The following is a 25,622-nucleotide window of genomic DNA, read 5'->3' on the forward strand; positions in this document are numbered from 1 at the left end:
TGGGAGACAAAGGGTAAGGCCTGGCCACCTGGCTCATGACGCCCCTACGCATAACATGGACGGAAGCTGAACATCAATACAACATGGCGCACATTGCGATGCGCAGCTTCATAGAGAGGACCATTGGCATCTTGAAACAGCGTTTCCGATGCCTGGACCATTCCGGAGGCTACTTGCAATACTCTCCTCAGATTGTCAGTCACTTCACTGTTGTGTGCTGCATGCTGCATAACTTAGCCATCATGAGGCAGCAGGAGCTGGTAGTGGAACCAGAAGACCCACATGAGGGGCCAGTGCCTGATGATAGTAATTTGGAAGAGCAGGATGAGGATGATGACGACGATCAGGAAAGCATGCAAGTGCCTGATGCCGGAGCACGAGGTCGGAGGAGGGCCATCCATCGTGCTCCTTTAACGATTGCTCGAGCCTTGCGCCAGCAGCTCATCCGTGAACGCTTCAATTACTGATGCCTGAGGGCTCTGTGACAACTGATGTGCATGGACATGTTTATTTTTTGGAGTTGTTCCTACGTTGTGTTGTGTTAATGTAACATGATTCAGTTTCAATGAAAAAATATTTTATTGAAAAGTTAATGTTAGTGTAATAAAATATTTGTTGTATCAAACTTTACTTTTTAATATGACTCTTTAAGATCACTTAAAAACTTTAAGATCATTTATAAACTTGTAAAGTTACAAAAGTTACAAAACAATTTCAATGTGAAAAATCTTACACTCTTAAGATCACTTAAACTTCAAGATCACATTTTAGGTGCAAAATTAAATAAGTTACAAAATGTGAGTGCATTTACACTATAAGATCACTTAAAAATCCTAAGATCATTTATAAGTTGTAAAGTTACAAAACTTACAAAACAATTTCAATGTGAAAAACGTTACTACAGCTACATCAAGAACAAGAACAAAAGCAGCAAAGAAAGGCTGCAACCATGTCTCATCCACATCTTGGTCAATGTTCACGTCTTCATGGGGGTGTCATTTGATTGGCCGGACTGTGTGCCCTCAACCAGGCCCTCCCTGACGGCCTGTGCCGACACTTGCATGCCCTTCCTGACGGCCTGTGCCGTCGATTGCACTCTCTCGGACAGTCCCTCCCTCATTTCCCGTGTCATTACTGCTATTTCTCCCGTCAGTACCGTTACCTCTTCACCCACTGCACTGACGCTGCCCACGAGTGATCGGGTAAGCTCATTGGTCTCCATACCCAATGCCACACCCTGAGCCGCATCTGTTGCACGCTGCATCTCAGGAGAGCGTGTCTCCAATCTCCTTCTCCTCTGCCTGGGTCTGCCTTGCGGCACCACTACACTGGGAGCCATGGGTTGGGACGGTGGGACCCTCGGTGTTCCAAACGGCAGCACTAGAGTGGGAGGCGCGGGCTGGGATGGTGCAGCCCTAGGTCTTGCATCTGCCACCACTCGAGTGCAAGCCGTGGGCTGGGATGGTAGGTCAGTAGGTGTAAACTGCTCCATTATATCAGCAGCACCACTGGGACCCGCAACGTCGGAATCAAAACCATGGAAGGTGGAACCAGAACCTATGCAAGGGGTTGAAACTCTGATGTCTGCTAATGTGGGCTCATAAATATTAATTTGGAAGGTCTCCCTGAAGACATTTCAGTCATCGCCGCCTGCAGCCAGTCTGGATCGTCCACATCTGGTTCTTCTGGATCTTCAGGATTGGCATCATCATCATCATCATCTTCTGCAAAATATATCAGAACAGTCAAATGTTTAGCAGCAGAGGAGGGGGCCGGGTGGGTGGCATGAGTACTCTCCACACATAGCAGGCCAGGCAGCAGGTTGATTTGAAGGGCCACAATGCATTTTCAGGACTTACCCTCTTCCTCGCGTGCGGGCCCAGCTTGTGCTATACCGATTGCTTTTCTCCATGTACGACTCATCATAGCAGCTATCCTCTGTTCCAAGGGTGTCAGTGGATGCAGATTTGGCGGGCCTCCTCCTGTTCGAGTTCTTTCCCTTTTGTTGTGGGCCAATTTCTTCTGCAAAGATTAAAATATAACTTTTTACAGAGTGCGTCTTTCTGCAGGGTGGGACATATACAGATAGTCACACTTACAATTACAATTCCACTGAAAAATGAAAATATTACTTACACTAACTACTTGACCAAAGTCGTGCCATTTCTTTTTACACTGGCTTCCAGATCTCCTGGTATGCACCACTGCGCAGTAATCTTCTGCAACTTGGTTCCAGCGTTTCTTCATTTTTTTGGGTGGCACTATCATGCGACCTCTGTTGCTGGTATCCAGCTCCTGCCACCTCTGCTCAATGACGCTAACTAATGTCTCCACTTCCTCATGCAAGAAATTCTTTGTTCTTGGTGGACGTTGTTCCATTGCTGTATTTAATTGACACTCTGATTTTTCAAAACACACAGTCCTTATTTTGCATGCACCTATGCAGCACTTGTTCTGGAAGTTTGGCAGCAAAAAGCAGGTGATTTCTTCAACAGTGCTGCTAAAAGCACTCCTTCAGGCACAAAAAATCAGCAAAATACACTCACAAGCCTTTCCACAGTTCCACAAAACAAAACAGCACTTTTGCAGATGTAGCTTTAAAAATGGCCGAGTGCCAATGTTTATTTCACATTGCACATGCGCAGGGCTGCCGGCACAACGTTGTCTTCTCAGACCTAGCCCCGACCCCCCTGCAGTCACAGAATCGGAAGCACTTTGGCCCCGCCCCCCGCAGATCTCGCCGCGCCTTGCCGATCTAGAATGGAGCAGCTTTCCATCGGAGAATTATTAGGTGAGTTTTTGACACACTTTTCAGTGCCGAAAACAGGCATGGCTCTCGGAGCCCTATGATTCTATAAATTCCAACTAAAATACAAATAATGGAGAGGGCGGGAAATGGTGCATAAAGTATGTTTCATATCAATGACTAATGTCAGGTATGCCCCAAAATGAATGCATAATTTAACCAGTTAAATAACTTCCAGACATTTATTAGGGCACGCGGCCAGATTAGTGACTTTTGTAAAGAATATCCTTCCAGTATATTTAACCTACATAGAATTTTAATGATAGAAATGTTATGCTTTGTGGTACAGTCCTCATTTCTTGAAATATTCGATATAAGGAATGGAGCTAACAGTTTCCAGTTCCTTTGCTCTAACTGCCATATATTCATACAAGTAATGATCTTGTCACTTTTGCTGAAATGAATACAATTTTAACAGAAGCTGTTAAGAGCTGCAGTTACTTCAATACTTGGAAATTTCATCACCAGTCACAAGATATCACTTCTTAATAAAGACCATGAAACTATTGGATTGTCGTAGAAACCCATCTGGTTCGCTAATGTCCTTCAGGAAAGGAAATCTGCTGTCCTTACCCAGTTGGCCTACATGTGACTCCAGACCCACAGCAATGTGGTTAACTCTTAACTGTCCTCTGAAATGGCCTAGCAAGCCATTCAGTTGTATGAAAGGGTAATTAGGAATGGGCAATAAATGTTGGCATTGCTAGTGACGCCCACATCCATTGAATGAATTTTTAAAAATAACTTATTGTTAAAAGGTTCTCCAATGCATGAAAACATTTTTATTGGAGAGTTCGAGGTCTCATCTTCCCCTTTTACTAAACATTAATGTTCTCTATTTATGGCTTTTACCTGTCCTCTACAATCATCCTTTCTTGCTTAGAGAGGAGAAGAAAATTCTCTGCTACTCTAATTTTGGCCTCTTGTGCAACCCCAGCTTCCTTCGTCCCACCACTGGTGACCACACCATCAACCATCTGGGCCCTATACACTGAAATACCCTCCTTAAATGCCTCTGCCTCTCCACCCCTCTCACCTCCTTCAAGATCCTCCTTAAAGCCCAACTCTTTTACCAAGATATTGCATCTGGTTTTTTTTGTCTGATTACGCTTCTATGAAGCACCTTGGGAAGTTTTGCTAGGTTAAAGGGCTATATAAATGGAAGATGTTGTTGTTGATTCCTTTATCCGGCCTCCGGTCATTGAGATAATTTTGCACAATGTTTTTGGATGCAACAATTGGAGCCTTGAGTGCCATGATCTCCCGTCTACATTGTAGAGCCAATTTTCTGAATGCATGCTCCCGGTGCAGACTCTCGCTCACAGGAGCGCATAGTGGGCCGATCGTGGGCTGACTCCCCAGTATTTCGGCTTTAGTGGATGGAGAAACACAGCAGATAAAATGAGGATGGCGGGGGGGGGGCAGTTGGAAATAGTAGTTTGATTATCACTCGAAAACACATTGGGCACAATTTCACCTTGGCAGAGTGCAAAATGGGCCATCGGGAATTGGCAGCATGCTTTGCACTAGGCTAAATTTTCTATTTCATTGACATGAAGAAGAAAATTGTGCAGAGAGTAAAACGGGCTACTGATTCAATATTGCCTGTTTCACACTATCGCCCAATATAAATTTCTACCACATTAGTTAGAAAATATTCCCTAAACAGTATATGGGGAGTCAGATCTAATATTGTTGCTAAATTTATCCACTCGGTTAAGTAATGCCTTGATTTCAAAATTCTCATCCTTGTTTCTAAATCCCTCCATGTCCTCGCCCCTCACTATCTCTGTAATCTCCTCCAGCCCCAAAACCCCTCCCCCCACCCCGCCACCCCCCCGCCCCCCCCAGATGTCTGCGCTCTTCTAATTCTGAACTCTTGAGCATCCCTGATTCTAATCGCTTAACCATTGGTGGCCGTGCCTTCTGTTATCGAGACCCTAAGCTCTGGAATTCCCTGCCTAAATCTCTCTGTCATGTATGTAACCACAATGTAACACCACTGTATTACTGTATACACTCAACCTAGATGCACACCTTGACCACAAGGGGTGAACTTGTGGGAGACACTCCTTACCTGATCACACAGGTATAAAAAGGGAGGTCCCACGCAGGGTCATCGTCTTTGGAGTCCTGTGAATAACGAGTTAAGGTCACAGAGCGACCTTGTCCCCAGAATGTGCCTCGTGTGGTTTCATACTGTAGAGTAAGGACTTTACATTGGCGAAGAGAAACAGGAATTCACGACCCACGAGAATGGCCACCGGTAGCACAGAGGAACAGTACTGTGTTGGGGAAGACTGGGACGATTTTGTCAAGAGGCTTCAGCAAAGCTTCGTTACGAAAGAATGGCTGGGGTTTGCAGCGGCCGACAAGCGAAGGGCTCATCTTTTGTACCAGCTGCGGACCAAAGACTTACGCGCTCATGAAGGACTTACTAGCATTCGAAAAGCCGGCGGACAAAACCTTTGAAGAACTTAGCAAATTGATCAGGGAGCACCTCAAACCGGCGAGTAGCATACATATGGCCGACACAGATTCTACACCCACCGACGTCGTGAAGGACAGAGCATACTGGACTTCGTACCGGTTCTCCAGCATTTGGCCAGCCTCTGTAAGTTCACAGGCACCTGCAGGGGGGAGATGCTAAGGGACTTCTTTATTGAGGGCATTGGTCATGCGGGAATTTTCCGCAAATTAATTGAGACCAAGGATTTGACCTTGGAAGCGGCGGCGTTGATAGCTTAAACTTTCATGGCGGGGGAGGAAGAGACAAAAATAATATACGCGCGCAATTCTGCCTCTAACGTGGCGATGGATCAGGGAGTCAACATCATCAATGCGACTCACAGCCCCGCAGGCAGGCAGGGGCAGTCCGACACTCCCCAGGCTGCAATAGACCCCAGGGTAGGACTTCAACAGAGGCAATGCAGGCTGAACAGACATTCACGCCATCACAGCGGACAATGCGGCACAGGATGGGGCCAATGACACCCACTAATAGGGTACTTAAGAGCAGTCAAAGGGACAGTCAGCGCAGAATGCCTGGCCATAGTCCCTTTGTTCCCAACAATGGAAACTTCAACTCATGCTAGAGGTGTGGGGGGAAACACTCAGCTAGATCTTGCAGATTTCAACAGTTTGTCTGCAGGAACTGCAATCTCAGTGGCCACTTAGCTCGAATGTGCAGGAAGTCTGCAACCAGACTAATATATGAGGCGGATGGACCAGATGAGGGTTCTTTGAGGCAGGATGACTTTTGGGGCAAATCGATGGACACCGAGGTTCAGCGGGTCCATGTGGTGAATATTCACAGTTGATACACCAAAACGGCACTAATGATGAGGATTTTATTAAACAGTATCCCAGTACGCATGGAGCTGGACACTGGGGCCAGCCAGTCACTCATGGGCGTTCAGCAATTTGAGAAGCTATGGCCACTTAAAACCAGTAGACACAATTACGGACTTACTCAAAAGAAATCATTCCGGTGCTAGGCAGTGCAATGTTGGCTGTCACACACAATGGGTTAGTGAATCGGCTACCGCTCTGGATTGTCCCGGGCAATGGTCCCGCACTGTTGGGGAGGAGCTGGTTTGCCGAGATGAACTGGAAATGGGAGAATGTTCATGCAATGTCATCTGTGGAGCGAAGTTCGTGCTCACAAGTCCTACAACAATTCGATTCACTATTCCAACCTGGCACCGGGACTTTCAAAGGCACTAAAGTAGTGATACACATCACCCCGGACGCCAGGCCAGTGAACCACAAAGCCCGAGCGGTGCCGTATGTGATGCAGGAAAAAATCGAGAGCGAATTGGACCGGCTGTTGAGAGAGGGCATCATCTCGTCTGTTGAATTCAGTGACTGGGCGAGATGATGCCCTCTCCTAAAAGCGGATGGCTCTGTCAGGATCTGTGGTGACTACAAGGCCACCATCAATCGGGTGGCCCTACAAGATCAATATCCGTTCCCAAGAGCGGAGGACCTCTTCGCCACGCTGGCAGGCGGCAAGCTGTTCACCAAGTTTGACCTCACTTCAGCCTATATGACACAGGAACTGGCCGACGAATCTAAACTACACCATCACCACGCACAAGGGACTGTTCGTTTATAACAGGTGCCCGTTTGGCATTCGATTAGCGGCCGTGATTTTTCAATGAAACATGGAAAGCCTGCTTAAATCCATTCCTTGGAACGATCGTATTCCAGGACGACATCCTCATCACAGGTCGAGACACCGAGGAACACCTCCACAACCTGGAGGAGGTGCTACGCCAACTGGACCGGGTAGACCTGCGACTCAAGAAGTCTAAATGTGTGTTCTTAGCTCCTGAGGTTGAGTTTCTGGGCAGGGGGAGTGTTGCAGATGGGATTCGGTAAAATAGAGGCGATTCGACGAGCACCCAGGCCCTGCAATACTTCGGAGTTGCGTTCATTCCTGGGACTGTTGAACTATTTCGAGAACTTTCTGCCGAACTTGAGCACGTTGTTGGAGCCGCTACACGTGCTCCTGCGTAAGGGTTGCGATTGGTTTTGGGGGGACTGTCAGGAACGGGCTTTTGATTGGGCGCGAAACCTACTTTGTTCAAACAAGTTGTTGACCCTGTACGACCCCTGTAAAACATTGGTTCTGACATGTGATGCATCGTCCTATTGGGTTGGGTGCGTGTTGCAGCAGGGTAATGCTGAGGGTCAACTACAACCTGTGGCTTATGCCTCCAGGTCACTCTCTCAAGCAGAACGGGGATATGGGATGGTCGAGAAGGAAGTGCTTGCATGTGTCTATGGTGTAAAAAAAATGCATCAGTACCTCTTTGGTAGGAAGTTTGAATTAGAGACGGACCACAAGCCATTAACATCCCTGTTGTCAGACAGCAAGGCTATCAATGCCAACGCATCAGCTCGCATACAGCGATGGGCTCTCACGCTGGCTGCTTATGACTGAAAATTGCACTGACGCGCTCAGCAGGCTTCCACTGGCCACCACTGAGGGGGCAGCTGAGCAAAGTGCCGAGATGGTCATGGCTGTCGATGCCTTTGACAGCGCAGGCTCCCGCATCACAGCGCGCCAGATCAAAATCTGGACAGAGATCCCCTCCTATCTCAGATTAAGAAATGTGTCCTGACTGGGGATTGGGCACCCGCACACGGAGCATGCTCTGAGGAGGTCAGACCATTCCACAGATGGATGGATGAGCTCTCCATCCAAGCTGACTGCCTACTATGGGGCAGCCGGGTAGTTATTTCCCAGAAGGGCAGGGAGGCATTCATCAGGGAACTCCACAGCGAGCACCCAGGCATTGTGCTGATGAAGGCCATTGCCCGGTCACTCGTTTGGTGACCTGGAAGACCTGGAACACTGTGTTCGCAGGTGCACGACGTGTGCCCAGCTGGGTAATGCCCCCAGGGAGGCCCCGCTCAGCCCGTGGCCCTGGCCCACCAGGCCATGGTCACGCATTCATGTTGACTACGCAGGCCCGTTCATGGGTAAGATGTTCCTTATTGTGGTAGATGCGTACTCGAAATGGATCGAGTGCATCATTCTGAATTCATGCATGTCATCCACCACCGTGGAAAGCCTTCGTGTGATCTTTGCAACCCATGGCTTGCCAGACATCCTGGTTAGTGATAATGGCATATGTTTTACAAGCAACGAATTCCGAGAGTTTATGTCGGGCAATGGCATCAACCACGTCAGGACTGCGCCGTTCAAGCCGGCCTCCAATGGCTAGGCAGAACGTGCGGTCCAAATCATTAAGCAAGGTATGCTCAGGATTCAAGGATCCTCCCTACAATGCTACCTATCGCGTCTCCTGCTGGCCTATAGATCCCGACTGCACTTGCTCACGGGGATCCCACCTGCAGAGCTACTAATGAAACGGACACTCAAAACTCGGTTGTCCCTCATTCACCCAGTCCTGACCGACATAGTTGAGGGCAAGCGCAAGTCACAAAACGAGTACCATGACCATAATTCGAGGGGGAGGTGTATAGAAATAAATGATCCTGTATTCGTCCTCAATCACGCCATGGGGCCTAAATGGCTTGAGGGCACTGTAATTGACAAAGAGGGGAATAGGGTCATCGTGGTAAAACTCAACAATGGTCAGATATGCCGTAAGCATCTGGACCAAGTAAAAAAAAGGTTCAGCATCGACACAGAGGAACCTGAAGAAGACCATGAGATGGAACTAACAACACCGCCAGTGAACGAGCAACAAGAGCAAGCAGAAGAATGCACCATCCCTGCGGTTAGCCCGGACAGGCCGGAATCACCACAGGTGACAGACACTCACGTCAGTGTCCAACAACCAGAGCCCCAATTGCGGCGCTCCACGAGGGAGCGTAGACCACCTGAAAGACTAAACCTATGATCCAATAAGACTTTGGGGGGGGAGGAGGTGATGTCATGAATGTAACCACAATGTAACACCACTGTATTACTGTATACACTCAACCTAGATGCACACCTTGACCACAAGGGGTGAACTTGTGGGAGACACTCTTTACCTGATCACACAGGTATAAAAAGGGAGGTCCCACGCAGGGTCATTGTCTTTGGAGTCCTGTGAATAAAGAGTTAAGATCACAGAGTGACCTTGTCCCCAGAATGTGCCTCGTGTGGTTTCATACTGTAGAGTAAGGACTTTACACTCTCCACCTCTCTTTTCTCCTTCAAGACGCTCCTTAAAACCTACATATTTGACCAGGCTTTCGGTCACCTGCCCTAATTTCTCTTTTTGCGGCTCAGTGTCAATTTTTTCATCTCATAATACTCCTGTGAAGCACCTTGGAACGTTTCACTATGATAAAGGCGCTATATAAATACAAACTGTTGTTGTTGTAGGCGGCATGTACTCTATTCTTAGCTGATTTCTGCCAGAAAGAGCAATTCTAAGTCATACCTTTATGGATAGTGCATGAAGGGCATGTCCTTCACACCTAAACGACAGACCACGTGTATTCACATTTCAAACTCATGTACCGAGAATATCTGTGAATGTTCTGCTTTTCAGATGAGATGTTAAACCGAGACCCCATCTGCCTACCCAGGTGGATGTAAAAGGTCCCATGGCACTATTCGAGAAGAGCAGGGGAGTTCTCCCCAGTGTCCTGGCAATTATCGCTAAAACAAATTAACTGATTATTGATCCTGTTGTTGTTTATGGAGACTTGCTGTGCACAATTGGCTTCCGTGTTTCCTACATTAAAACGACAAATTGCATTTGTATAGTGCCGTTAATGTAGTAAAATGTCCGAAGGCACTTCATAGGAACGTTATCAAACATAATTTGACACTGAAAAGCTGGGTCAAAGTGATAGGTTTTAAGGAGCATCTTAAAGGAGGAGAGGTAGAAGGGTATAGGGAGGGAATTCCAGCGCTTAGGGCCTCGGCAGCTGAAAGCACAGCCAGCAATGATGGAGTGAAGAAACTCGTGTATGTGCAAGAGGCTAGAATTGATGGAGCACAGAGATCTCAGACGGTTGTAGGGCTGGAGGAGGTTACAGAGATAGGGAGGGACGAGGCCATGGAGGGATTTGAAAACAATTATGAAAATTTTAAAACTGAGGTGTTGCCAGACCGTGAGCCAATGTAGGTCAGCAAGCTGAGGGGTGAAGGGTGAGCGGGACTTGGTGCGAGTTAGGTCACGGGCAGCAGAGTTTTGGATAAGTTCAAGTTTACGGATGCTGCAAGGTGGGAGGCCAACCAGGAGACCATTGGAATAGTCAAGTCCAGAGATAACAAAGGCATTGATGAGGGTTTCGGCAGCAGATGAGCTCAGGAGGGGCAGAGACGGGTGATGTTACGGAGCTGGACGTAAGCGGACTTGGTGATGTAGAGGATCTGTAAAACAGACGCATCTCCATATACATATGGAATTATGGCCTGGAATTTCCTCCTTGGATGCAACCCAGAAGTTCGGCCCGATAATGCACTCAATCCAGCGGTCATTTTGCTGATGTCAAGTTACGCTCAAATTTCCTGCGAATGTCATCAGAATATGTTCGAATGTAAAATGGGCGTAGATCGGCGTAAACAATCGCACCCAAGGGAAGAGCCAAACTCACACCATATATTTCTTCTTTAAGAAATAAAATTAAAGTTTCAACTCATTTAACCACCATTCATGGGCATTCACCGTATTTAAGACCTGCAATCGGGGAAGCTTCTCAATTTTGAATGCGACTTGCATGGCATAAAAATCCATCCAGAGAAACAGAAAATATAATGTAGGTCTCAGCGAAGATGAATAACATCCACTCAAAAAAATTGCAATAAGACACCAGAAAAATGACTGTTTCCTGAAATGCCTGAAAATCTGGTCGTAATTGAAGAGCCTCTGAATAAGCCCAATTGCAGGAAACTCATGTATAAAGCTCTTAACTTGAGGACGGGGCCAGTATTATGGGCAGAGACGCGTTCAGGTGGAGGGATCGATAGACAATTATCATGGCCCATAAATTGTGGTCAGCGGTGAAGCAAAGGTGTTTGCTGCTGGCCCTGCAGTCAGCTTCCCACAAAGATCTCGCACTCTCTGTGGTGAGAAGTTATGCTATTCCGACATGCAGTTGAAATCATTGAAAGTTAATGGAGAATCCCTAACCTGAGCCTGTGATGTTAACAAGCTGTCTAAGCAGCCACTCAAAATTCAGAATTCTCACAGACTGAGAAACAGCAAGTAATCTCTTTTGATTCTAACTTTATAAAATTGTTATAGAGAGCGAAACAAAAATTGGGGCTCTCACATGGGGAAAAAGGTAAACCTGAAATAAAGATGAACAAACTTAAAAAAAAATGTTAAAAGTTTCTTAAAACGATTAGTTTATTAAAATGGATAAATTTGAAACTCCACAAAATTAAAATTCATTTTTCAGGGCCATAACGTTTGTTTAGCAGTCAATACGTTGTCAAAATCCCAGTTATACCTAATCCAAAAGGATCTCACTTTTAATGGGGTATTTAACAGCGATATTACTGCCAAGAGCCAACGTTTCATAGAAACATAGAAAATAGGTGCAGGAGTAGGCCATTCGGCCCTTCTAGCCTGCACCGCCATTCAATGAGTTCATGGCTGAACATGCAACTTCAGTACCCCCTTCCTGCTTTCTCGTTAGCTTCCCTGCTTACATTGATTGCTGGCTGGGGCGGGGTAGGTACAGCACAGCCAGTGTAGGAGCAGTGAATCACTGACCCCAACGTCATGATTTCACGTTAGGATGTGCATGCGCTAAATCCTGAAGTTGCGGGTAGTTTCAAAGGGGTAATAACAGCGAACACTGTTCGTTCACCCCTATTACCCACCAGCAGGTCGGGGTCAAAGGAGCGGCGTGCGGAGGCCCGACCCGGCATTCAGCAAGGCAGCCCCAACCAGCAAGGACCATCAGCAGGTCGGGGTCAAAGAAGCAGCGTGCTGGAGGTGTACCACTTCAAGGTACAGCGCATGCTGGTGCACAAGAGCAACGGCTGTGAAGAGGGTGATTGGATTGGATGTCACCAAGGTCCAGGTCACTGATTGGAGCGTGGGCAAGTACAGCAGGAGCGGCGAGGTCAGGGTGCAGGAGCAGCGAGAGACTGTAGAGTGAAGTGATCGGGGCCCAAGAGAGGTATGAGTTCGGGGCCCAGAAGAGGCGAGGGCCCAGGGGCAGCCCACACTGCGACATGTGTGCACACTAGGTCCGTGCAGCAGAGCTGGTCTCCAGTTGTCTTGGTTAATCCTTGCCACTGGACCAAGACCTGGCTCTGTCAAGCCCGTGTGGTGGCTGGTTTGCAACGGCCACCACACGTTAAAAAAATCCACGCACAGGCATCTTCCCCCTTTCAATATGTAGTTCGGGACCTGGAATATTAGGTCCTTCATTGAAAGACCTGTGAACTCGTCCCTTTTTGGCATGGAAGCAAGTCATCCTCGATACGAGGGACCACCTATGATGATGATTACCCACTGCAAATTCCGGGCCCACAGATGGTGGCGATTTGGGCGCATTGTACTAACCTGCGTAACTAACTTATGCCAAAATTTCCGGGGTCTTTTCAGTTGCGTAATTTGATTTGCGTCCAGATTGCATGGATGTCTGGGTGCAAATACGCAGGAATTTCCAGGCCCATAAGTGGGAGTCAGCATGTAACAAGGAAATCATTGAGATACAAACGCTGATGATTTGGTGAGTGACAGGAGTAACCAATCCCAGCCACATTCTGGGAATTTATGGAATTATTCAAATGTTAAATTTTTTAAAAAAGTGAACAGAACATTTTGATGCTGTAATACGATTGAGCTTCACGACCCCTTTTAAAATTCCCAACCAAGATATAAAAGCTTTATATGATTTGTTTTTACATAACTTAGTAGCCGTCAGTATACATGCATAACGCCCACAGTAAAGCTCACTTGCCCCCCCCCCCCCCCTACATGATAATCCGCTGATGTTTTATAAAAACTTAATGTTGTGTAACTCGGCGTTGTGTAACAGAAAACACTTGGATTACATCACTGGAATAACACTGGAAAGCCGCACTACAGTCCCTTCCCCTTCGTTCCCCACGTGTATATGGACTTACCTATGGAAACCGATACGAGAGCGTGTGAGGAAGGGGAATATATGGCGATCAGGTCCTCGGCCATCCGTGAGTGCACATAAAAACTGCAAGTGGAAAAGGAGTTGGAAAGATGACCACATGTTTTTTTTGCTGCTAACTTAGGCTTTGCATTTAGTGAAAAAGTTGCACATTCTGAAAATTACAATGCGGTTATCTGATGACAGATTATTTCAGTGCGATCTCCAAAACAAAATTAAGTCAGTGATCATAACCTGGAGTAACAAAGGATCAAAACTGGTCTAAACGTAAGGTGTGTTTTTTTTTTAATCTTAAGAAAAGAGACAGGTAGTTTGTAAGGCAATGGCACTCACCACAGTATAGCCCAGATCCCTGTCACCACACTGTGCACCATCGAGGTGGAGATGTTTCTCCATTTCCATGTGTTCCTCAGAGCAGATTCTGGCACTGGGACATACTCCAGACCGCGACTGATCACTTTGAAAGCCCCAAAAGAGACGCCTACAGTTAAAACTCCAGGATTCCACTCCATGATACTTTAACTTAAAAAAACAGCTCTACCAAAAAGTAACATACACTTTGTATTTTTTTGGTTGAAGTTGCGTCCAGTGTGACAGCAACGTTGGAGGCAGCGCCAGTGTTTGCAGATCTCAGGTCTTATCTCCAGGGCTCCAAGGGTTAAAAGGGCTCCGAGAGCCTTGTGTAACTTGCTATCTTTAACCCAGCCTTCAAGAAAAAAAGGTCCAACGAGAAGCTCTCGCCCGCCCTTTGCATCTCACACACACACACAGCTCGGCACTCGCGTCGTACGCAGAATGGGCGGGGGTTCGCCTCCTGTGAGTGCCAGGAGTAAAGATCGCTATTTATTCCCCCCACCTCTCCGTGGGCTGTGCATGTCCTGTCCCTACACAAAACTAACAATTTGGGCCACTTTTCCGGCACCCACGTGAAATGAACACCCAATATTTGAAGTGTGCTGACATTGTGGAACAATTGTGTGGAGCCGTCCCCTGAAATGACAAAATAAAGCTAGCCGTTGACAGGGAAACGTTAGACTTTATTTTCCCCCATCCACCTGAACCGTTCCCGTTGAAAGCACTTTTGTATTTTCATTGTAAAACATTCCAGCCCTGACGAGCTCCACTGTGGTCGAAGGGTTACAACCCTCGCCCTTGCCGATGGGAAGACTCCCAGTGTTTGATCCACACAACAGTCTCCCAGATGGCATGAGGCTCTAACTGGCATCTCGTCAGCGAGAAATTTAACAGACGTGGACCAGCCAACTGTTGCTCTCATTGTGTGTTACACTGACACCTGGTGCCAGCACGGAGTTAGTAAATTCACCGGTTCAATCATTGCAGGTCCCTCTTAATTGATCTTGTAATTGTTATGAATTTGAAACATAGAAACACAGCAAATAGGTGCATGAGTAGGCCATTCAGCCCTTCGAGCCTGCACCACCATTCAATAAGATCATCGCTGATCATTCACCTCAGTACCCCTTTCCTGCTTTCTCTCCATACCCTTTGATTCCTTTAGCCGTAAGAGCTATATCTAACTCCCTCTTGAATATATCCAACGAACTGGTATCAACAACTCTCTGCGGTAGAGAATTCCACAGGTTAACAACTCTCTGAGTGAAGAAGTTTCTCCTCATCTCAGTCCTAAATGGCTTACCCCTTATCCTTAGACTGTGTCCCCTGGTTCTGGACTTCCCCAACTTCGAGAACATTCTTCCTGCATCTAACCTGCCCAGTCCCGACAGTATTTTATATGTTTCTATGAGATCCCCTCTCATCCTTCTAAACTCCATTGAATACAGGCCCAGTCGATCCAGTCTCTCCTCATATGTCAGTCCTGCCATCACAGAAATCAGTCTGGTGAACCTTCGCTGCACTCTCTCAATAGCAAGAATGTCCTTCCTCAGATTAGGAGACAAAAACTGAACACAATATTCCAGGTGAGGCCTCACCACGGTCCTGTACAACTGCAGTAAGAGCTCCCTGCTCCTATACTCAAATTCCCTAGCTATGAAGGCCAACATATCATTTGCCTTCATCACTGCCTGCTGTACCTGCATGCCAACTTTCAATGAGTGATGTACCATGACACTCAGGTCTCATTGCAACTCCCCTTTTCCTAATCTGCCACCATTCAGATAATATTCTGCCTTCATGTTTTTGCCCCCAAAGTGGATAACCTCACATTTATCCACATTATACTGCATCTGCCATACATTTGCACTATGAAAACATAATCGTGGCAGTTACGAGTACGAGAGGAAGCTTGCCGGAAACATAAAAAATGACTGCAAAAGCTTCTATAGGTATGTGAAGAGAAAAAGTTTGGTGCAGACCAGCATTGGTCCCTTGCAGTCAGATTCAGGTGAATTTATAATGGGGAACAAAGAAATGGCAGACCAATTGAACAAGTACTTTGGTTCTGTCTTCACAAAGGAAGACACAAATAACCTTCCCGATGTATTAGGGGTTCGAAGGACTAGTGAGAAGGAGGAACTGAAGGATATCTTTATTAGATGGGAAATTGTGTTAGGGAAATTGACGGGGTTGAAGGCCGATAAATCCCTGGGACCTGATAGTCTACATCCCAGAGTACTTAAGGAAGTGGCCCTAGAAATAGTGGATGCATTGGTGATAATTTTCCAACAGTCTATCGACTCTGGATCAGTTCCTATGGACTGAATGTAACACCACTTTTTTAAAAAGAAGGAAGAGAGAAGATGGGTAATTATAGACCGATTAGCTTGACATCGGTGGTGGGGAAAATGTTGGAATTGATCATTAAAGATGAAATAGCAGCACATTTGGAGAGCAGTGATAGGATTGGTCCAAGTCAGCATAGATTTATGAAAGGGAAATCATGCTTGACAAATCTTCTGGAATTTTTTGAGGATGTAACTAGCAGAGTGGACAAGGGAGAACCAGTGGATGTGGTGTATTTGGACTTTCAAAAGGCTTTTGACAAGGTCCCACACAAGAGATTGGTGTGCAAAATCAAAGCACATGGTACCGGGGGTAATATACTGACGTGGATAGAGAACTGGTTGGCAGACAGGAAGCAGAGAGTCGGGATTAACGGGTTCTTTTCAGAATGGCAGGCAGTGACTAGTGGAGTGCCGCAGGGCTCAGTGCTGGGACCCCAGCTCTTTACAATATATATTAATGATTTAGATGATGGAATTGAGTGTAATATCTCCAAGTTTGCAGATGACACTAAACTTGGTGGCGGTGTGATCTGTGAGGAGGACACTAAGAGGCTGCAGGGTGACTTGGACAGGTTAGGCGAGTGGGCAAATCATGGCAGATGCAGTATAATGTGGATAAATGTGAGGTTATCCACTTTGGGGGCAAAAACACGAAGGCAGAATATTATCTGAATGGCGGAAGATTAGGAAAAGGGGAGGTGCAGCGAGACCTGGGTGTCATGGTTCATCAGTCTTTGAAAGTTGGCATGCAGATACAGCAGGTGGTGAAGAAGGCAAATGGTATGTTGGCCTTCATAGCAAGGGGATTTGAGTATAGGTGCAGGGAAGTCTTGCTGCAATTGTACAGGGCCTTGGTGAGGCCCCATCTGGAATATTGTGTTCAGTTTTGGTCTCCTAATCTGAGGAAGGACATTCTGGCTATTGAGGGAGTGCAGCGAAGGTTCACCAGACTGATTCCAGGGATGGCTGGGCTGTCATATGAGGAGAGACTGGATCAACTGGGCCTTTATTCACAGGAGTTTAGAAGGATGAGAGGGGATCTCATAAAAACATATAAGATTCTGACTGGACTAGACAGGCTAGATGCAGGAAGAATGTTCCCGATGTTCGGGAAGTCCAGAACCAGGGGACACAGTCTTAGGATAAGGGGCAGGCCGTTTAGGACTGAGATGAGGAGAAACTTCTTCACTCAGAGAGTTGTTAACCTGTGGAATTCCCTGCCGCAGACAGTTCATTGGATATATTCAAGAGGGAGTTAGATATGGCTCTTACGGTTAAGGGGATCAAGGGGTATGGCGAGAAAGCAGGAAAGGGGTAGTGAAGGAATGATCAGCCATGATCTTATTGAATAGTGGTGCAGGCTCGAAGGGCCGAATGGCCTACTCCTGCACCTATTTTCTATGTTTCTATGTTTCTATGTTATGTGTAATGGCATTTAAAATGTGAATGCTGTTAGGGGACCTGTAGCATAATAGTAATGTTACTGGACCAGTGATACAGAAGCAAGGACTAATGATCTGGAGACATGAGTTCAAATCCCACCATGGCAGCTGGGGAATTTAAATTAAGTTAAATAAATCTGGAATTAAAAAGCTAGCATCCATAATGGTGACCATGAAACTAGCAGATTGTCGTAAAAAGTCCATCTGGTTCACAAATGTCCTTTAGGGAAGGAAATCGGTTGTCCTTACCCGATTTGGCTATCCAGACCCACAGCAATGTGGTTGATTTAAATGCCCTCTGAAATGGCCCAGCAAGCCACTCAAGGGCAATTAGGGATGGTCAATAAATGTGGGCCTTGCCAGCAAAGCCCACATTTTGTGAACTGACCCTGCATTCATTGAATTCCTGGCTGCATTAGTGTACACCGAGCAGAGGCTCAGCTAGGCTTGATCCAGGGCATTGCAGACGCCACCTATCTAACCATCAGGGCTCCACACAACAACATCAATACATCCACAAAATTAGGTTTCATGCTGCAGCTCAATCAGTAGTAAGATTTGACATCTTCCTGCACCCATTCCCATTTAAAGCATTGCCATTGTGGCAAAAGCCTCTAATTGGATGTATTCCTGGAGGTTTTGATCACGAGACATTTGCTTATATGACATTTGAAAAGTGTAGTGAGAGACCAAACCCTTATTACCTAGAGTTTGAGAAAGTAAGAACACTGGGGTAAGAAGAGGTGCCTGAAAAACACTTAGGTTGCAAAAAGTTCTGGAATAAAAGAAAGACTTGCATTTATACAGTATCTTTCATGATCATCGGACGTCAAGCTCCTCCCGGAGTTGCAGTGCGGATTTCGTCCTCTCCGGGGCACAACGGACACGATTTTTGCAACGCGATAGCCGCAGGAAAAATGCAGGGAACAGCGCCAGCCCTTATACATGGCCTTCTTCGACTTTACAAAGGCCTTTGACACTGTCAACCGCGAGGGTCTATGGAGCGTCCTCCTCCGTTTCGGATGCCCCCAAAAGTACATCACCATCCTCCGCCTGCTCCATGACGACATGCAAGCCGTGATCCTTACCAACGGATCCATCACAGACCCAATTCATGTCCGGACCGGGGTCAAGCAGGGCTGCGTCATCGCCCCAACCCTCTTCTCAATCTTCCTCGCTGCAGGCTCCATCTCACAGTTGATAAGCTCCCCGCTGGAGTGGAGCTAAACTACAGAACCAGTGGGAAGCTGTTCAACCTTCACCGTCTCCAGGCCAGGTCCAAGACCACCCCAACCTCTGTCGTCGAACTATAGTACGCGGACGACGCCTGTGTCTGTGCACACACAGAGGCTGAACTCCAGGACATAGTCGACGTATTTACCGACGTGTGAAAGCATGGGCCTTACGCTAAACATTAGTAAGACAAAGGTCCTACACAAGCCTATCCTCGCCGCACAGCAGTGCCCCCCAAACATCAAGATCCACGGCGTGGCCCTGGATAACGTGGACCACTCCCCTATCTCGGGAGCCTCCTATCAACAAGAGCAGGCATTGATGATGAGATCCAACACTGCCTCCAGTGCCCCAGTGCAGCCTTCGGCCGCCTGAGGAAAAGTGTGTTTAAAGATTAGTCCCTCAAAACTGTCACCAAGCTCATGGTCTACAGGGCCATAGTAATACTCGCTGTCCTGTATGGCTCAGAGATGTGGACCATGTACAGTAGACACCTCAAGTCACTGGAGAAATACCACCAGCGATGTCTCCGCAAGATCCTGCAAATCCCCTGGGAGGACAGATGCACAAACATTAGCATCCTCGTCCAGGCCAACATCCCCAGCATTGAAGCACTGACCACACTTGCTCAGCTCTGCTGGGCAGGCCACATAGTTCGCATGCCAGACACGAGACTCCCAATGCAAGTGCTCTACTCGGAACTCGTCCACGGAAAACGAGCCAAAGGCGGGCAGAGGAAACGTTATAAGGACACCCTCAAAGCCTCCCTGATAAAGTGCGACATCCCCACTGACACCTGGGAGTCCTTGGCCATAGACCACCCTAAGTGGAGGAAGTGCATTCAGGAGGGCGCTGAGCTCCTAGAGTATCGTCGTCGAGAGCATACAGAAATCAAGCGCAGGCAGCGGAAGGAGCGTGCAGCAAACCAGGCTCCCTGCCCACCCTTTCCCTCAACGACTATCCCACCTGTGACAGAAACTGTGGTTCTCATATTGGACTGTACAGCCACCTAAGAACTCATGCTAAGAGTGGAAGCAAGTCTTCCTCGATCCCAAGGGACTGCCTATGATTCTAAAAGTAATTTTCTGTCCCAGTAGTAAATATCAGCAGTTTGTCAGAGCAAATCACCAAACCCAGAGTTTGAGCAGACAAGACCAAAATTCCATTGATATATTGAGGTTTTACTGCACAATATCCTGTTTTGTTCCAGTCGAACATCAGAGCAACTACAAACACTCCCACTCCCCCCAAATAAGGGCACCATTATTAATAATTTAAAAAAAACAGATAGCCTGTTTAATCTAAAACTACATGATAGTAATAAGAAAGAAAGACTTCCATTTATATAGCCTTTATCTAGAGCCCCCTGGATGTCAAGGGGCATACAAGGTGGGATAAAGAAAAAAAGGGAGGCTTATGATAGATACTGAGGGCTCAATAATGCAGAAACCCTAGAAGAGTATAGAAAGTGTAGAGGTGAAATTAAAAAGGAAATTAGGAAAGCAAAGAGATAGTATGAAAACATTTTGGCAAGTATAATCAAGGAAAACCCATAGATGTTTTATAAATACATTAAGAGCAAGAGGATAATTAAAGAAAGAGTCGGGCCTACTGGAGACCACAAAGGTAATCTGCGTTTGGAGACGGAAGACGTGGGTATGATTCTTAATGAATACTTTGCATCTGTTTTCTAAAAAGAGAGGGCTGATACAGACTTTGCAATCAGGGAGGAGGAGTGTGAAACATTTGATGAAATAAATATAGTGAGAAAGAAAGTATTAAGGAGCTTAGCAGCTTTGAAAGTGGATAAATCCCCAGGCTCAGATGAAATGTATCCCAGACCGTTAAGAGAAGTAAAAGAGGAAATAGCAGAGGCTCTAACCATCATTTTCCAATCCTCTCTGGCTACAGGTGTGGTGCTGGAGGACAGCTAACATTGTACCTTTGTTTAAAAAGGAAGAAAGGGATAGACTGAGTAATTACAGGCCAGTCAGCCTAAGCTCGGTGATGGGAAAATTATTGGAAAGAATTCTGAGGAACTGGATAATTCTTCATTTAGAAAGACATGGATTAATCAAGGACAGTCAGCATGGATTTGTTCAGGGAAGGTCATGTCTGACTAACTTGAATGACTATTTTGAGGAGGTAACAAGGAGGATTGATGAGGGTAGGACGTTTGATGTAGTGTATATGGATTTTAGCAAGGCTTTTCATAAGGTCCCACATGGCAGCCTGGTCACGAAAGTAAAAGCCCATGGGTTCCAATGCAAAGTGGCAAGTTGGATCCAAAATTGGCTCAGAGGCAGGATGCAAAGGGTAATGGTTGATGGGTGTTTTTGTGACTGGAAGGCTGTATCCAATGGGGTTCCGCAGGGCTCAGTACTAGGTCCCTTGCTTTTTGTGGTATATATCAATGATTTAGACTTGAATGTAGGGGGTATGATTATGAAGTTTGCTGTATGGTTGATAATGAAGAAGAAAGCTGGAAACTGCAGGAAGATAGCAATGGACTGGTCAGGTGGGCAGAACAGTGGCAAATGGAATTCAGTCCGGAGAAGTGTGAGGTAATGCACTTGGGAAGGGCTAATAAGGCAAGGGAATACACATTAAATGGTAGGACACTGAGAAGTGTAGAGAAACAAAGGGATCTTGGAGTGCATGTCGACAGATCCCTGAAGGTAGCAGGCCAGGTAGATAAAGTGGTTAAGCAGGCATACGGAATACTTGCCTTTATTAGCTGAGGCATAGAATACAAGAGTAGGGAGATTATGCTTGAACTGCATAAAACACTAGTTAGGCCACAGCTAGAGTACTGCATGCAGTTCTGGTCACCACATTACAGGAAAGATGTGATTGCACTAGAGAGGGCACAGAGGAGATTTACGAGAATGTTGCCTGAACTGGAGAATTTTAGCTATGAGGAAAGATTGGATAGGCTGGGTTTGTTTCCTTTGGAACCGAGGAGGCTGAGGGGAGACCTTATTGAGGTGTATAAAATTATGAGGAGCCTAGATAGAGAAAGAAAGAAAGAAAGACAAGGATATATACAGTGCCTTTCACGACCACTGGACATCTCAAAGTGCTTTACAGTCAATGAAGTACTTTTTGGAGTGAAGTCACTGTTGTAATGTAGTGGATAGAAAGGACCCATTTCCCTTAACAGAGGGGTCAACAACCAGGCGGCATAGCTTTAAAGTAATTGGTAGGAGGTTTAGAGGGGATTTGAGGGGTAATGTTTTCACACAGAGGGTGGTGGGGGTCTGAAACTCACTGCCTGAACTCCCACAAACAGCAATGTGACAATGACCAGATAATCTGGTTTTGTTATGTTGATTGAGGGATAAATATTAGCCAGGACACCGGGCATAACTCCCCCTGTTCTTCTTCGAAATAGTGCCCTGGGATCTTTTATGTCCATCTGAGAGAGCAGAAGGGCACTCGGTTTAACGCCTCATCTGAAAGACGGCACCTCTGACAGTGCAGTACTGTACTGGAATGTCAGCCTAGATTTTCGTATTCAAGTCCCTTGAACCCACAACCTTCTGACTCAAAGGCGAGTGTGCTACCAACTGAGCCACAGCTGACACAGTAATTTAAGACATAATTTGGAAATTTAGCCCAATTAACCAATCAATGTCGTTAAATTGTGTTGGACTCGTCAGTTAGATTACTCTTCCTCACTGTATGTTTACTGCGCTTCCCTTGGTGCCAGTCCTGAGCAGCACCTGTTACAATAAAGAATTACATGGACTTTTACAGCACTGAAATGGATCATTCGGTCCAACAGGTCTATGTTAGTGTTTATAAAGGCAGCGCGAGTGGGAGAGTCAGAGCGGAAACAGCGCGAGAGTCGGGAGGAGTGGTAAACAGCCAGCCCAAACAGCCCAACTCATCTAGAGACTCACAAAAAGAACCAAAATCAATGTCACAGGAAAGAAGGGAAGTGATTGGTTGGTATGTTTTTTTTCTCTTTTCTGGGGCATTGGTTTGAAACATAGAAAACATAGAAAATAGGTGCGGGAGTAGGCCATTCGATCCTTCCAGCCTGCACCACCTGAATTAAGAGCTGGGAGTAAAAACAAAACTTGAAAACTTAATGAACCAAATACATTAGGGATGGCAGGGCAGGTGGTGTGTCACTGCTCTTGCATGTGGGAGCTGGTTGACCCGATTGAGATCCACTGCGACCACATCTGCAGCAAGTGTCTGCAGCTCGAGGAACTTCGGCTCCGTGTGGATGAGCTGGAGTCTGAGCTACGGACACTGCGACACATCAGGGAGGGGGAGAGTTACCTGGATGCTATGTACCAGGAGGCATTCACATCCCTTAGGATAATTCATTCAAATTTGGCCCGTGGTCAGGACCAGGAGGAAGGTATGGGGATCCAGAAGATAGTGATGGAGGAGCCTCCGCCCTTGCTCTTGTCCAACATGTTTGAGGCTCTCACTCCCTGTGTGGACAAGGGCAGGGGACTGCAGGGAAGGTGAGCAAACTGACCACAGCACTGTGGTACAGGGGGCCATTCAAGTGGGGGGAGTAAAAATAAATGTTGTAGTGGTAGGGCACAGTATCATTAAGGGGCTAGCTAAGGTTCTCTGCAGCCAAGATGTGAGTCCCAAAGGCTGTATTGTCTGTCCGGTGGCAGGGTTAAGGACATCTCCTCAGGGCTGGAGAGGAACTTGGAGGGGGAGGGGGAAGATCCAGTTGCCATGGTCTACATGGGTAGCAACGACATAGGTAGGACAAAGAAAGAGGTTCTGCTGAAGGATTATGAGCAGCTAGGGGCCAAATTAAAAAGCAGAACCACAAAGGTAATAATCTCTGGATTACTACCTGAGCCACGTGCAACTTTGCATAGGGTAAATAAGATCAGAGAGTTAAACACGTGGCTCAAAGACAGGTGTGGGAGAAATGGGTTTTGGTTCATGGGTCACGGCCACCAGTACTGGGGTAAGAGGGAGCTGTTCTGTTCAGACAGTATCCACTTAGACCGTGCTGGGACTAGGGTCCTGGAGAATCAAATAACTAGGGCTGTAGAGAGGGCTTTAAACTAATTAGTGGGGGGGAGGGTTCAGGTGAGCAGAAATTTAAAAAGTCAAATAATAAGGAGAAGGCAATAGAACAGGGTAGCACTGGGGGAAATGAAAACCAGGGTGTGACAGGAAGGGACAGAACATAAGAGTGTATCAGAAAGTGGGGTCAAAGCAAGAAAAAAATGGCAAAAAACAAATTTAAAATCTTTTTATCTGAATGCACGCAGCATTCATAACAAAATATAAGAGTTGTCGGCACAGATAAATACAAATGGGTATGTTCTAATAGCCATTACAGAGACGTGGTTGCAAGGTGACCAAGGCTGGGAACTAAATATTCAAGGGTATTTGACAATTCGGAAGGGCAGACAGAAAGGAAAAGGAGGTGGGGTAGCTCTGCTAATAAAGGATGAGATCAGTGAGTTAGTGAAAAACAATATTGGCTCAGAAGATCAATGTCTCTGAGCCATACAGGAGGGCGGGTATTACTACAGCCCTGTAGACCATGAGCTTGGTGGCAGATTGAGGGCCTGGTCTTCGAACACTCTTTTCCTCAGGTGGCCAAAGGCTGCATTGGCGCACTGGAGGCGGTGTTGAATCATGCCATCAATGTCTGCTCTTGTTGATAAGGGGCTCCCGCGGTATGGGAAATGGTCCACGTTGTCCAGCGCCGCATCATGGACACTGACACCTGGGAGACCCTGGCCAAGCATTGCCCTAAGTGGAGGAAGTGCATCCGGGAGGGCGCCGAGCACCTTGAGTCGCATCGCCGAGAACATGCAGAAATCAAGCGCAGGCAGCGGAAAGAGCATGTGGCAAACCAGTCCCATCCATCTTTTCCCTCAATGACTATCTGCCCCACCTGTGACAGGGACTGTGGTTCTCGTATTGGACTGTTCAGCTATCTAAGGATTCATGTTTAGAGTGGAAGCAAGTCTTCCTCGATTCCAAGGGTCTGCCTATGATGATGAGAAGATCAAGATGTTGAATCAGTTTGGGTGGAGGTAAGGAATAATAAGGGGAAAAAGTCACTGGTAGGCATTGTCGATAGGCCCTCTAACAGTAGCTACACTGTTGAATGGAGTATAAATCAAGAAATAATGGAGGCTTGTAAAAGGAACGGCAATAATCATGTGTGATTTTAATCTTCATATTGATTGGACAAAGCATATTGGCCAGGGTAGCCTTGAGGAAGAGTTCATAAAGTGTATCTGGGATAGTTTCCTTGAACAGTATGTTGCGGAACCAACCAGGAAGCAGGCTATCTTAGATCTGATACTGTGTAATGAGACAGGATTAATATACGATCTCCTAGTAAAAGGATCCTCTCGGAATGAGTGACCATAGCATGGTTGAATTTCAAATTCAGTTGGAGGGTGAGAAAGTTGAATCTCAAACCAGTGTCCTAAGCTTAAATAAAGGAGACTACAAAGGTATGAGGGCAGAGTTGGCTAAAGTGGACTGGGAAAATAAATTAAAGTGTGGGATAGTTGATGAACAGTGGCAAACATTTAAGGGGATATTTCATAACTCTCAACAAAAATATATCCCGATGGGAAGGAAAGACTGTAAGAGAAGAGATAAGCATCTGTGGCTAACTAAGGAAATAAGGGATGGTATCAAATTGAAAACAAGGGCATACAATGTGGCCAAGACTAGTGGGAGGCCAGAGGATTGGGAAACTTTTAAAAGCCAGCAAAGAACAACTAAAAAAATAATAGACGGGAAAGATAGATTATAAAAATAAACTAGCACGAAATATAAAAACAGATAGTAAGAGTTTCTACAGATACATAAAAAGGAAAAGAGTGGCTAAAGTAA

At 46.3% G+C, this 25,622-nt stretch overlaps 2 protein-coding genes across 2 annotated transcripts in view; one reads left to right on the forward strand and one right to left on the reverse strand.

Annotated features, from left to right (window-relative positions):
• tlcd2 (TLC domain containing 2) overlaps nucleotides 1–13,899 on the reverse strand; it is a 102,935-nt gene extending 89,036 nt beyond the window's left edge. Inside the window, exons 1-2 of the mRNA XM_070857166.1 lie at nucleotides 13,721–13,899; nucleotides 13,371–13,453 (exon numbers count right to left, since the gene is read on the reverse strand). Coding sequence (XP_070713267.1) covers nucleotides 13,371–13,453; nucleotides 13,721–13,899 — 262 coding nt within the window. The remainder of the gene's footprint in view (nucleotides 1–13,370; nucleotides 13,454–13,720) is intronic.
• Nucleotides 13,409–25,622, forward strand: part of aifm4 (apoptosis inducing factor mitochondria associated 4) — a 160,734-nt gene continuing 148,520 nt past the window's right edge. Inside the window, exon 1 of the mRNA XM_070857165.1 lies at nucleotides 13,409–13,436. The gene's annotated coding sequence lies outside the window, so the exon portion shown is untranslated. The remainder of the gene's footprint in view (nucleotides 13,437–25,622) is intronic.

The sequence above is a fragment of the Pristiophorus japonicus genome, chromosome 16 (genome assembly GCF_044704955.1).
Source record: "Pristiophorus japonicus isolate sPriJap1 chromosome 16, sPriJap1.hap1, whole genome shotgun sequence".
Classification (NCBI taxonomy): Eukaryota; Metazoa; Chordata; class Chondrichthyes; family Pristiophoridae; genus Pristiophorus; species Pristiophorus japonicus.